This window comes from Sceloporus occidentalis, unplaced genomic scaffold, assembly GCF_023333645.1.
Source record: "Sceloporus occidentalis isolate IW3139 unplaced genomic scaffold, rSceOcc1.0.p SCAF_62, whole genome shotgun sequence".
Classification (NCBI taxonomy): domain Eukaryota; kingdom Metazoa; phylum Chordata; class Lepidosauria; order Squamata; family Phrynosomatidae; genus Sceloporus; species Sceloporus occidentalis.
In genome coordinates, this window is record NW_028317042.1 from 829,381 (window position 1) to 841,931 (window position 12,551).

Below are 12,551 nucleotides of genomic sequence, written 5' to 3' on the forward strand. Positions count from 1 at the left end.
CCGTTGCTATATCGCCCCATTTATGTAGGAAGACACGAGTCAATGAAGCTTTGAAAAGGGCCAGTTTAGATACAGAAGGACAATTCAAGCGTGGCGTTCAGTAACGAGATTGATCGCGTTTCCTGGTTCATTAAAATGCAGACGGGAGCAAGAAAATCCTTCCATTAAATAAAGCACCTGTCAGCTGCAGACCCCTTATTTACATTAAAACATAGGCCCTTTGAGCTTCGCTCCATCATGGGGGCATTTCCTGCACATTGTCCTCACATTTACCCATTCGATGATCGAAATGTATCATTCCGCTGTCTGCTTCTCAAAGGGTTAAAGTTCTATTTTCGCCTGGCTTTTTAGAGAACACAAAGAAGTCTACATTCTTCTTAAGAATTCCTGGAATCGGAGTAAGACTCTACTTGGCCCAAAGAAGGCCACCAAATAAGCACCTCCACCGTTGCATCTGTTGGGTTGGGGCTTCACGGTGTGTGTATGCGTAGCCTGACATGACAAATGTTCCTCTTATTGTCCCTTTGTACAACGCTGCGGCATAGGATAGCACTACATAAATCAATAATAATAACTGGTTATAATTTTTTTCCAGTGGCAATCGATATTATAGATCTAAGCCGTTCTCGGAGAGAGAGAGCAGAAGGTTACATTTGAGAGCTCCTCCAACTTTCCACGGGTTACTGGGCATTGAATAATCTCTATTTTTAGTTTTCTTTCCTTAAAAAAAAAGAAAAGAAAATCACCAATTTCACGTTAAACGTCACCGTGGCATAAGTCGCCTTTAACTACTCGGAAGTCACGCAGCACAGAACAAAACCAATTTAAAGGAAGACAGTATGGTCCCATTGTCTGGAGCTGTAGGCATTGCTGGGTCAGTCTATTAATAAACCTTTTTCATTAATTAGTGCTAAATTCGTATAAATTATTTGTACGCCGGTGCTGGGAAAAGACGGGCGGAAAGAAAAATGTAAAAATAAACGTATAAAACACACACGTTATGTATAAACATGATTAAATGCGTATTTTCTTTAATAACAAGCAGAGAAATTCAGCATTTTTATTTCTTTAACCTCAATATGGAGGACGGATAACATTTTTGTATCCTCAGGGAATATCAAGACATATAGATACTTTCATAGGTGCATTTGGCAAAACAGGTTGGCACAAGAGCTGGCACTTTATTAGGTATACCTTTTCAATTGCTTATTAACACAAATAGCTAATCAGCCAACCAATGTAGACGTGGTCAAGACAACTTGCTGAAGTCCAAACCGAGCATCAGAATGGTCCGAAATAGAGAAAATATCTGGCAGTTGTGGATGAAAATGCCTTGTTGAGGTGAGAGGAGAATGGGCAAGCTGGTTCGAGATGATAGAAAGGCAACAGTAACTCCAATAAGCACTCGTTACAGCCAAGGTATGCAGAATATTATCTCTGAACCCACAACACGGCGAACCTTGAAGCTGGTGGGCTGCAGCAGCAGAAGACCCCACCGGGTGCCGCTCCTGTCAGCTAAGAACAGGAGACCGAGGCAACAATTCGCACAGAATCACCAAACTTGGACAATGAGAGACTGGAAGAGCGTTGCCCGGTCTGATGAGTCTCGATTCCAGCTGCAACATTTAGATGGCAGGGACAGTTTGGCTCAAACAACATGAAAGCATGGATCCATCCTGCCTTGTATCAGCGGTTCAGGCTGGTGGTGTAATGGTGTGGGGGACATTTTCTTGGCACACTTTGGGCCCCTTAGTACTAATGGAGCATCGTTTAAACGCAACAGCCTGCCTGGGTATTGTTGCTGACTATGTCCATGCCTTTATGACCGCAGTGTACCCGTCTTCTGATGGCTACTTCCAGCAGGATAACGCACCGTGTCACAAAGCTCACATCATCTCACACTGGTTCCTTGAACATGACAATGAGTTCACTGAACTCCAACGGCCTCCACAGTCACCAGATCTCAATCCAATAGAGCACCTTTGGGATGCGGTGGAACAGGAGATTCGCATCATGGATGTGCAACCGACAAATCTACAGCAACTGCGTGATGCCATCATGTCCACACGGACCAAAATCTCTGAGGAATGCTTCCAGCACCTTGTAGAACGTATATTACGAAGAATGAAGGCAAAAGGGGGTCCAACCCGCTACTAGCAACGGGTACCTAATACAGTGGCCAGTGAGTGTATTTATATCTAAATATATAAAATTACATTTTTGACCACTGTTTATATAAATAGATATATATATATATATAAACAGTGGTCAACATTTTTTTAACCCTTGCAGCTTTCTTCTCGGTAAAGGCTGCAAGGTTTGGCCAAAAGGCTGGTCAGGGAAAGCTTAAAGGTGCTGTTCCACCTAGATATTTTTTTTCCTCAACTGTCACAACTACTGTTTCAAATGTCACAAGGAATTATTATGTTCCACTCTGGAATTCATGGTAACTAAACCTTTTCTTGTTTTAAACTAAATTATCATTTTTTCTAGCCCTGTCAGCGAGTTCCCTCTGCACTGCTCTGGCTGCCTACCAATTCCTGACATCAGAGACGGGGGGGTTTGCTCGAAGATCTACTAGTTTTAAGGGGGCACGGAGCGGCTGTAGGAGACATACATACTACTGTCTATGTATTTAGAATGCCTTGTCATAAAAGTCCCTGTGGGTGTAATGGTCAGGCGTCCAAATACTTTTGTCCATATAGTGTATTTCGGGCCATTTTTCACAGTAAAAATCCCTTTTACGCGGTTGCATTTAATTATTATTTATTGATTTAAAAATTAAAAAATAATCCTCAAAACAATATTAAAAGTTTTCTAAAGTTAATTAACAATATCTGATGATACACAATCCTTAAATAATGAAACAATTCCCTCGAGTAGTTTTTTTTTATGTTAACACTTTTTTTCTGTTGGGGAAAAAAAAAGTCATTTTCAGGCCAGAAGTTATTAGTTACTTTTAGACAACGGGACTGCACAACGGTCGCGTCTTTGTGTAAAACGAGAAGTGGTTTTGATGGTTTCCATCTCGGGCGTCTCTTTTTCGGTACAGCGTAGTGTTTCGCATCAATGGAATACTACTTTTCAAACGTTATCCTCTTGATCTGATGTAGAAGGCTGTCCCTTTCCATGTGCGACTCCGCGAGTGCCATCTTTGTTTTGGCCAGCTCCTGCTTCAGACATTCATTCTCTTCTAGAAGCTGCAACCAATAGAAACAAAGGATATTCACTATTGGGACATATGAAGACGACGAAGGAAGATTTAATTAAATCATTAAAAAAAATATTTACAAAAAATGAAAAAAAAATAAGGAAAACTATTGGTTAAAATACACATATTTTTTTTAATCTTCCTTTTTTTTTCACAATTTTTTTTAAACGCTCTGTTTCATGTACGGTTTCCACTTGGTAATTTCCATAATCTGGGAATTTTTAAGCCTGATTATTAAATGATATTTATGAAAAAAAAACTGCCCATTCACCCTGAGACCTTGAGATTGGGGTAAAAAAAAAAAAAAAAAAAAATCCTTAGCGCTCAGTGGTAACATTATTTACACTTTTTAAGGTGATGTTCCACTTAGAGTTCTCTAGCATGCCTAGCGGATCTATCATTTAATTATTTATTTTTGCAGCAACCTATCCGTTCCTTTAAAAAAAATAAAAAAATTGGAAAGAGGCAAAATTGTACATTTCATTTGTAATCATTTTAAATGACTAAAGAATTCTTTCTGAGAAGGGTTGGAAATTCACCAGCTCATACCGTTCATAATACGGAATTAACTTTCCAGCAGAAAGGCCAACCAAGATATCGCATCATGATTAAATATCATAATTAAACCAAATGATTAAATATTTAATTATTAAATAATTAAATCACTGCTCGTATCCGTGGAAGATATTTTAAAGGGACACTCCGGCCATCATAATAATGTATATATATAATAGCCGGGAGGTCCCTTTAAACTTTGTGTTGTCCCTTTTGCAAATGCATAGGGGACGAGGGGGAGGGTCTGCAGAATCCTCTCCTATGCGTTGGCCCATTATATACTGGGGGTGCCAACGTGATAAGAAGAAATAGCGATGAAAGAGTGCAGCACACCTGTTCCTTAGTAATATGAAGCGGGTTCCGGCCCTTGTATGTGAGCAGCTCCGAGCGATCGGGAGGTCCGGGGACGTCACAAAGCGTCTGCGTGCATTTCGTCGCATTGATTTTTTCTTTCATGTTTTTAGTGTCTTCGTGCTTAAGAAGAATAATACTGTTCAGCTCCTTGTGGTTGGTTGTAGTGTCAGTGCTTGCATCGGCTACACCTGAAAACGATACGAAAAACGAAGATAAGTAACGCATTCCACAGATATTTCATTAAAAAAGGAGGATTTCCACCACGTAATTCTTTGCTGGAAGCCCTACATGGTTCTACAAGCTGACTTGTGGGTGGGGCATAAATGGGATGGGGTGGAGCAAAGGTAAAAGTAGGCAAGGCAAAGGAGCGGGTCCATTATTTAGCCACACCCCTTTGCTTTCTACAATACCCCCTAATACATTTTTCTTCCGCGCCTTTGGTCCCAGGAGAAGCTTTAGAAATGAGAAGTTTCACGTAATGAACATTTAAGGATTTTTGCAATAAAAATCGTCCCTGACGTCAAACGCATACGACGGATACGTCGCGTATTAACACGCAAGATCCCACCGCACCTCTAATATGGAAGGATCCATCATCGCACCGCTCTACAAAGAGATTCTCGATGTTCAGAATCACGGGATCCGGTTCGGGGTCGGTGTTATTATTCCGCGGGCTGTCATCCTAGAGAAAAAATATTATAAAGTATCCCAAGATCACGTTTTATATCAATGAGTGCATTCCTATACCTACCTATACATACACATACATGTTTACTTTACAGAAGGGGTTAACGGCGTGGCTGGGGTAGAGCTTTATCAAGCTTTATGTTATGCTGTGACCTGCTGATACCCAGAATAATGAATTCTACCAAAATAATATACGTTTCAAACCCATTTTCTAAACACATGTGACTTTAAGGGCTGTAGAACATATGCAGATCCCAAGGAGGGACTTTGTATCCTATCATAGGACAGCTGGGAGATATGAATCTGTATTTCATACTTTGTCTTGTATACATTGGCACCTTTTTACCCACCGCTTGAGTTTAACGTAATCTCACATAACCTGACCTCTCACGGATAATTTGTTTCTAATAGCGCACATTTATGGCAACCTAGCTTTGTAACCGGTGCAGGGCGATTGTGCCACATAAGTCTCCCTGCTGATGGGCTAACGTGTAAAAAAATCACACGGTATGATGTCAAATTCCAATAAAAGTGTGATTCATGGGATTCTTTGTTTTTTCTGATAATAATCTACCACAAACCAGGCTACTTTTAGCTTTACACTTCCCCCGGGATCTAGAGATATTGGAAATGTTATCGTCTGAAATGTATTTTTTTTTGCCTGCAGTTAAGTAATTTTTTTTCTCCAATATCTGCAATTTGGCCCCCCAAGCAGCACATAACACGGGTCACATGAATTTTGCGTGGGACGAGAATCCACATTCCGTGTTCTGCCTGAGAGATTGGAATATACCGTATATTTTCTTCATTTTATGCCTTTAGGCGTCCAAGACCCACATGGTGTCTATGCTAATGACAATTCTATAGGACAATACCCAGGTTATCTATTATATATATATATATATATATATATATATATATATATTAAACATACATACAAACAGATAGATAGATAGATAGATAGATAGATAGATAGAACCTGAAACGCTTCTGCAAAAGGACAGAGCCTCCATGCACATCTTCCACCCTCAATAGACGTAGGGCAGAGGCCAGAATAATGCAGGCAGATTTGCAGAGAAGGAGAGGCTCAGAAACACTTCTCTTTCTCCGTGAATCTGTCTGTAAAATTCTGACCTCTCGGAGTACTTCTACAAAAGGACCGAGCCACTAGTGAATGAATATTTTGTCCAGTGAATGAATATTTTGTCCAGTGAATGAATATTTTGTCCAGTGAATGAATATTTTGCCTCGATGGTCTCCAACATGGAGTAGGATTTGTTTTTTGTTTTGTATATATACGCCCCCAAGTTACCTTGAGATGTATCCTGGAATTCTGAACTTGGATCTTCATTGGCATAACCTCAGCCACGGCATCATCTTCCACAAAATGCCGAATGTTTGCAAGAGAAGACGTGAGGAACTGGGAGTCGAAGTTGGTCACGTGGCACTGTAGGAAGCCATTTTCAGCAGCCAGAGGAGAGTGCTTTTTAGCACCTGGACCCGTCTCCAGACGAAGGCTGATCTCCGGGGATGACTTTCTCTCCTCGGTCAGTTTACTTTCTGAACCTGAAAAAGACAGGACATACAATGAACATATGAGCACTCCAGGTTCCCATCACAGCCCGTTATGTGAAACCACCAAGATGCCTTTTGTGTTAAAAAATATCCTTCCCCTCTTTTCTTCTAAGAAGGGGGCATGGGTAGGTTGGTGTATCTAAGGTAGAGATGCCGAGGATATCCCCATATACTGTCTGTACCCCCTGATGGTGGTCATGCTTAGGGTTAGTATTTACGATCGACGCTGTAGAGAGGGACTGTCACCCATCAATAGCAGCGGAAACATTAAATAAAAGCATTTGGGGTGATGGATTATTTTATAAATATTTCTGATAATCAACTCAACGTCCAATCTTTATGTTAATAATAATAATAATAATAATAATAATAATACAAGAAACACCGGTTTCCTAGAACAGTTTCTGCTTTAAACAGAAACATAATTATACAGAATTATAAAAAAAGGTGGATAAACGGCAGCAAATTCTGATTTCTAACACCTGATCGCATCAAACGGGACGTTGAGGGGAATCAATGGATCCTTCAAACAATGCAGACAATTCACAGCTGCGGAAAGGGAGCAGCGACAACATGAAAGAAGATGGAAAGAACGTATCTGCTCAACTAGAGGAGAGACGATAACGGCTGATAAAAAGAATCATAAAGCGGGAGGGCGCGCTCTTACTGATCTCAATGGGACCACTTTCCTGCCAATGACTGGCCGCTTCAAGTAGCCAATCAGTGGCGAGAATCATCGGACCGTGGGAGTGATAAAAGGGCCATTGGAACACAGGAGTGATGGGAGTGATAACGGGCCATTGGAACACAGGAGTGATGGGAGTGATAAAAGGGCCATTGGAACACAGGAGTGATGGGAGTGATAACGGGCCATTGGAACACAGGAGTGATGGGAGTGATAAAAGGGCCATTGGAACACAGGAGTGATGGGAGTGATAAAAGGGCCATTAAAAAAACACAGGAGTGATGGGAGTGATAAAAGGGCCATTAAAAAAACACAGGAGTGATGGGAGTGATAAAAGGGCCATTAAAAAAACACAGGAGTGATGGGAGTAATAAAAGGGCCATTGGAACACAGGAGTGATGGGAGTGATAAAAGGGCCATTGGAACACAGGAGTGATGGGAGTGATAAAAGGCCATGCTCCCAACCATTTACCTCCATGGGGTGAGATATAGCCCTGGTAGGTTTATTTAGCACACTACATAAACCTAGAACATACACAGAAGCCCCTTACTCATGCTCCGGCTGTTGAGATATTGCCAAACGCCAACGTTTCCCAGCTGGCTTGGAACCACTTGGTTAACTTGTAAGCAAATTGTCGCATCTTCTCCTTTGATGTCAATTCCACAGTTGACATCAAGTAGTTTAAATACGACCACAGACACCTGCGAAAAGATAAAACAACAAAATAACTAAATATGAGCTGTGTCTGGAATAGCATAAATCCTCGATGACATCACAATTTTTAGTAAGTTGCATCATGCCTTAGGAATTCCGATGGAGAGTCCCTAGTTACGTACACAGCAGAATTTATAATTTTTGGTTGAATTTATTCACTTCAATCCCATTTAATTTAATAATATTGCTACTAAAATGAATCTCTAACTAAACCGACTGCCGTATATATAAGTTCAAAAAAATATTTTTTGTGGATATAGCCGCTGCGTAGCTCGCTGGAATAAATATGTATTTTTTTTTTTAAATAATTGGACTAACTCCAAAGTAATAAAGGCTAAAATGTATCAAAGAAATATATTCTGCCATCTGTTATCTTCCTTGACATAAGAAAAAGGTATTAGGCAGAGGCACGTAAGGGCACACGATGCACATCACTTTCTGATGGGTAGAATGTGGGAGGCCTAAAAGATGTGTAACCGCATCACGCAGCTGTCAGCCGGAATAACAAATGACTAAAACTACCTTTAATTTAATCATGAATACTGAGGAAGATTGCTGCTTCCATGCTGTACACACACATAAGGTGGGTTATATATATATATATATATATATATATATATATATACACACATATACACATACATACATACATATATATATATATATACATACATTCTACTGTTCAAAGGTTCAGGGTCACTTCGCTGTTTTTATAAATAAAAAAACATATACAGTGATAAAGGGCCATTGGAACCCAGGAGTGATGGGAGTGATAAAGGGCCATTGGAACCCAGGAGTGATGGGAGTGATAAAGGGCCATTGGAACCCAGGAGTGATGGGAGTGATAAAGGAGTGATGGGAGTGATAAAGGGCCATTGGAACCCAGGAGTGATGGGAGTGATAAAGGGCCATTGGAACCCAGGAGTGATGGGAGTGATAAAGGGCCATTGGAACCCAGGAGTGATGGGAGTGATAAAGGAGTGATGGGAGTGATAAAGGGCCATTGGAACACAGGAGTGATGGGAGTGATAAAGGGCCATTGGAACACAGGAGTGATGGGAGTGATAAAGGGCCATTGGAACCCAGGAGTGATGGGAGTGATAAAGGAGTGATGGGAGTGATGAAGGGCTATTGGAAGCCAGGAGTGATGGGAGTGATAAAGGGCCATTGGAACCCAGGAGTGATGGGAGTGATAAAGGAGTGTTGGGAGTGATAAAGGGTATCTTCAATCTGCCCACTTCCCACCTACACCCCCCCCCCCCAATCCGGGCTAACTGGGGCTAGCAAAGCCCCATCCCGCTCGTTTATAATAGGGGAGGAATACCATGTACTCTTTTGGTCAGGATCGCATATTGCATTGTCTGTATCTACAGACATGAACCTATTTAAAAGAATCATTGGAATTAGGACATTAGCATGAACAGAAGAGAGCACACGGCGTAGGAGGCAGAACGGTTTATGACGTTAGCAGGAGACGTTTGGAAACGTGCACACGCGGCGACGGCAGGTAGATTACCAGGTCGTTCCTTGAGTCCTGTGTACTTTCGTATACCGCACTCATCACTTCTGGGGAAGACGCGCAATAATCCTCGTTCCTCAGCTCCGCACTGCCTGCGTCCCCTGCGGACTGATAATTCAGGGAGGAGAAACCTTCAAGGGCTGGAGCAAAACCGGACATTATATTACTTTTCAGAAGATGCATAAATAAAAAATAATGGATGAACAATACTGAAGAACTTGGCCTGCGACGCTAATATATTTGTATAGAATGTGACGGCGGGATCCAGCCCCATTCAGCCCGTCTAGTTTGCCCGTTTTTCCTCCTGCTTTAAAGACTCAAACCAGGGCTTGACAAATTTGTTGTGAATCTCGGCGCCAGGTAAAAAAGTTAGGAGCCAGGATTTTTTTAAACTAGCAGTTGGTTAGGAGTAATCGGATCATCATCAGCCCACTTACTAAACTCACAGCGTTTGACCTGGAAGCACCCTGGACTTTCAGGTCAGTGCTGTTTTTTTTTTTATTATTAATTATTTTATTTTTTTAACTCTTTCGATGCTGATGTTCCATTGGAGCACAGCATTGACTGATATTTAGTCCCCACAAGCTTGTGGGGAAAAATGTTAACCCCTGCAATGCCACGAATGTGTCATACACAAGTGTGGCATTGAAGGGGTTAACGCGGCACTGTCGCTCTCATGGAGCGATCAGGCAGCAGGGGGGTGTTAGGGCTGGTGTCCACACTCATGTGGAGACCAAAGAACCCTCTCCCCTGTCCCTGAAGCTGCCTCTGGCAGCTGGGACGCAATTGCTGGTCTATAGACCAGCCATTGCAGGGAGGGGAGTCTCTGATGACTGCTGTAGGCTTCCATGCCTACAGGAATCATCAAAGGGCTTGTGGGGGCTCGTTTTTGCTGTTGCTGGTCTGCCTGGGCTTCCAGGCAGACCACCAGCAGCAGAGCCCCGTACAAAACGGGAATTAACCCCTAAATGCCACGGCATTGAAGGGGCTAACGCTGCACTGTCGCTCTCATGGAGCGATCAGGCAGCAGGGGGGTGTTGGGTCAGGTCCCCACACTTGTGTGGGGAACCAATCAACACACAACCCCCTTCCCTGAAGCTGCCTGTGGCAGCTGATAACACGATTGCTGGTTTTGCAGCAACCGCGGTTTCAGCCTACAGGATCACTCCGTGGGAGGGGTCTCAGGCTCGGGGGCGGGCTCTGAGTGGCTGTGCCGTCTGCCCAGACTCCTGGGCAGACAGCAGCAGCAGCGCCCCCGTGTGGTTACTCAGCCTCTTACATCCACATTTTTTTATGGATGTAAGAGGCTGACAAAACCTAGGCGCCAGGACAAAATTCTGTCGCCATGGCGACCTGGCGCCTGGGATTTGTCGAGCCCTGACTCAAACCTTAATCAGTCGTTGGTCTCGTCAGGAACCATATGCCTATCCCATGTGTGTTTAAATTCCCTCACTGTATTATCCCCTACAACTTCTGCTGGGAGGCTGTTCCACTTATCTATCAACCTCTTAGTAAAGTAAAAATCACATCTAAGCCTCTGACCCTCTAGTTTTAGATGATGATCTCTTGTTCTAACATTTCTCCTCCTTTGAGGTTCAAAAAAATAGGATCTCATTCACAATTGAGGGTTTTTTCATTATGCACAGAGGCCAGCAAGATTACGATCGACAACGAGGTGACTACAGGAGAATATTTTCTTTTTAAACATATCTGAAAAAGGTTTACGTCAATTCAAACCAATCATGACTTACTGCCTTCTAGGTGGTCACTCCCATCACTCTCAGCTAGCTGCTCATCCAGCATGTTGCTGTCGATTGATATATTGTCCAGCGAAAATTGCGACGGGCTCCTTTTCATGTTCTTGTAAGAAACAGAGAAGATAGGTGGATTGGAAGAGCAGCGATCCTTGGGTGTCCCACTTAGGAAAAATACAGAGATAATAATAATGATAATAATAATAATAAATAATAGAGATAATAAACAATGGTAGCAAGGGCACAGCTTGGCCCATCATACAGGGGAAGCTCACAGGGACTAAGCCTTTATAATATGTAGTTAAGTCATTGGCATTAATGGTTTCAATACAGACAAACAAACCTGCAAGGGGTGCTAAATAAACCCAGCTGTGGGTAAAGGCAATAAAATAACGGAAATGTCTTCAATCTGAATATTCAAAAACATTTCGAAAAAGTTCCAAAACTAAGGAGTCTGGAATCGATAAGGATATAAAAACTAGGCGTGAACTTATTTTTGTCCACAAGATGGCGCACAAGCAACACATCGAGCTATGCATACACTTATATATATATAATACAATAATTGTAACACATATATATATATATATATATATATATATATATATATATATATATATATATATATTTAAGGGATAGTAGAAGTATTATTAAACACTCATCTACAGACACCAGACAAGCCAGAAGGCTTGTTTTTCCCTCAGAAATCTCATGGTGCTTTGACAACCACAAAGGATTCTGGGTAGGCACATGCAAATAAGGTTAACAATTATCACCTTTGCCTCTATATCCACTTTATCCATATATATATATATATATAGACAAAATCTATGCAATTGCACACCAACCTTAATCGCTCTGCCCGGTGCCTGGTTACTGTAGCAATGATGTACATAAATTCCAAGGGTAGTTGCCGGCACTCGTGGGACTTTTTTTCAAATAAATAAAAAAAACTCTGTGTTGTAAGTGACTTACAACACAGAGTTTTTTGAATTTATTTGAAAATAAGTCCCACGAGTGCCGGCAACTACCCTTGGAATTATATTATATATATATATATATATATATATATATACACATACACACACACACACTAGCCTATATGCCCATCATTAAAATGATGGACTAACAGATTCTCTCTCAGCATAGGCTACAATCAGTGCTATGGAATTTGATGGCGCTATATAAAATAATAAATAATAATTATTATTATTATTATAATAATAATAATGCAGCCCTGGATCTTGTGATAGTTCTGTATCTTCGATATCCCAGCAAAACTTCCGATGGCTTTTGAAGGCCTCTATCAGATATATGGCAGACGGTGGCCAAAAACCTTTCCGTCCCGACCATCTTTTCCACTAGCGCGACTATCGTGTTACGGTAACAGTGTGACATTTCATGGCTACTAACTTCATACACAGCAACATTACACACAGGGCCAGCCCGACAATGGAGCTGAGTGGGGCAACCGCTCCAGGCGGCACTTTTGAAGG

At 41.7% G+C, this 12,551-nt stretch overlaps 1 protein-coding gene across 1 annotated transcript in view; it reads right to left on the reverse strand.

Annotated features, from left to right (window-relative positions):
• Positions 1 to 3,077: 3,077 nt before the first annotated feature.
• LOC149287264 (bridge-like lipid transfer protein family member 3B) overlaps positions 3,078 to 12,551 on the reverse strand; it is a 38,326-nt gene continuing 28,852 nt past the window's right edge. The window contains exons 15-21 of the mRNA XM_089492997.1: positions 11,053 to 11,219; positions 9,299 to 9,441; positions 7,619 to 7,769; positions 6,120 to 6,373; positions 4,694 to 4,802; positions 4,100 to 4,308; positions 3,078 to 3,200 (exon numbers count right to left, since the gene is read on the reverse strand). Of these exons, the coding sequence (XP_089349123.1) occupies positions 3,078 to 3,200; positions 4,100 to 4,308; positions 4,694 to 4,802; positions 6,120 to 6,373; positions 7,619 to 7,769; positions 9,299 to 9,441; positions 11,053 to 11,219 (1,156 nt within the window). The remainder of the gene's footprint in view (positions 3,201 to 4,099; positions 4,309 to 4,693; positions 4,803 to 6,119; positions 6,374 to 7,618; positions 7,770 to 9,298; positions 9,442 to 11,052; positions 11,220 to 12,551) is intronic.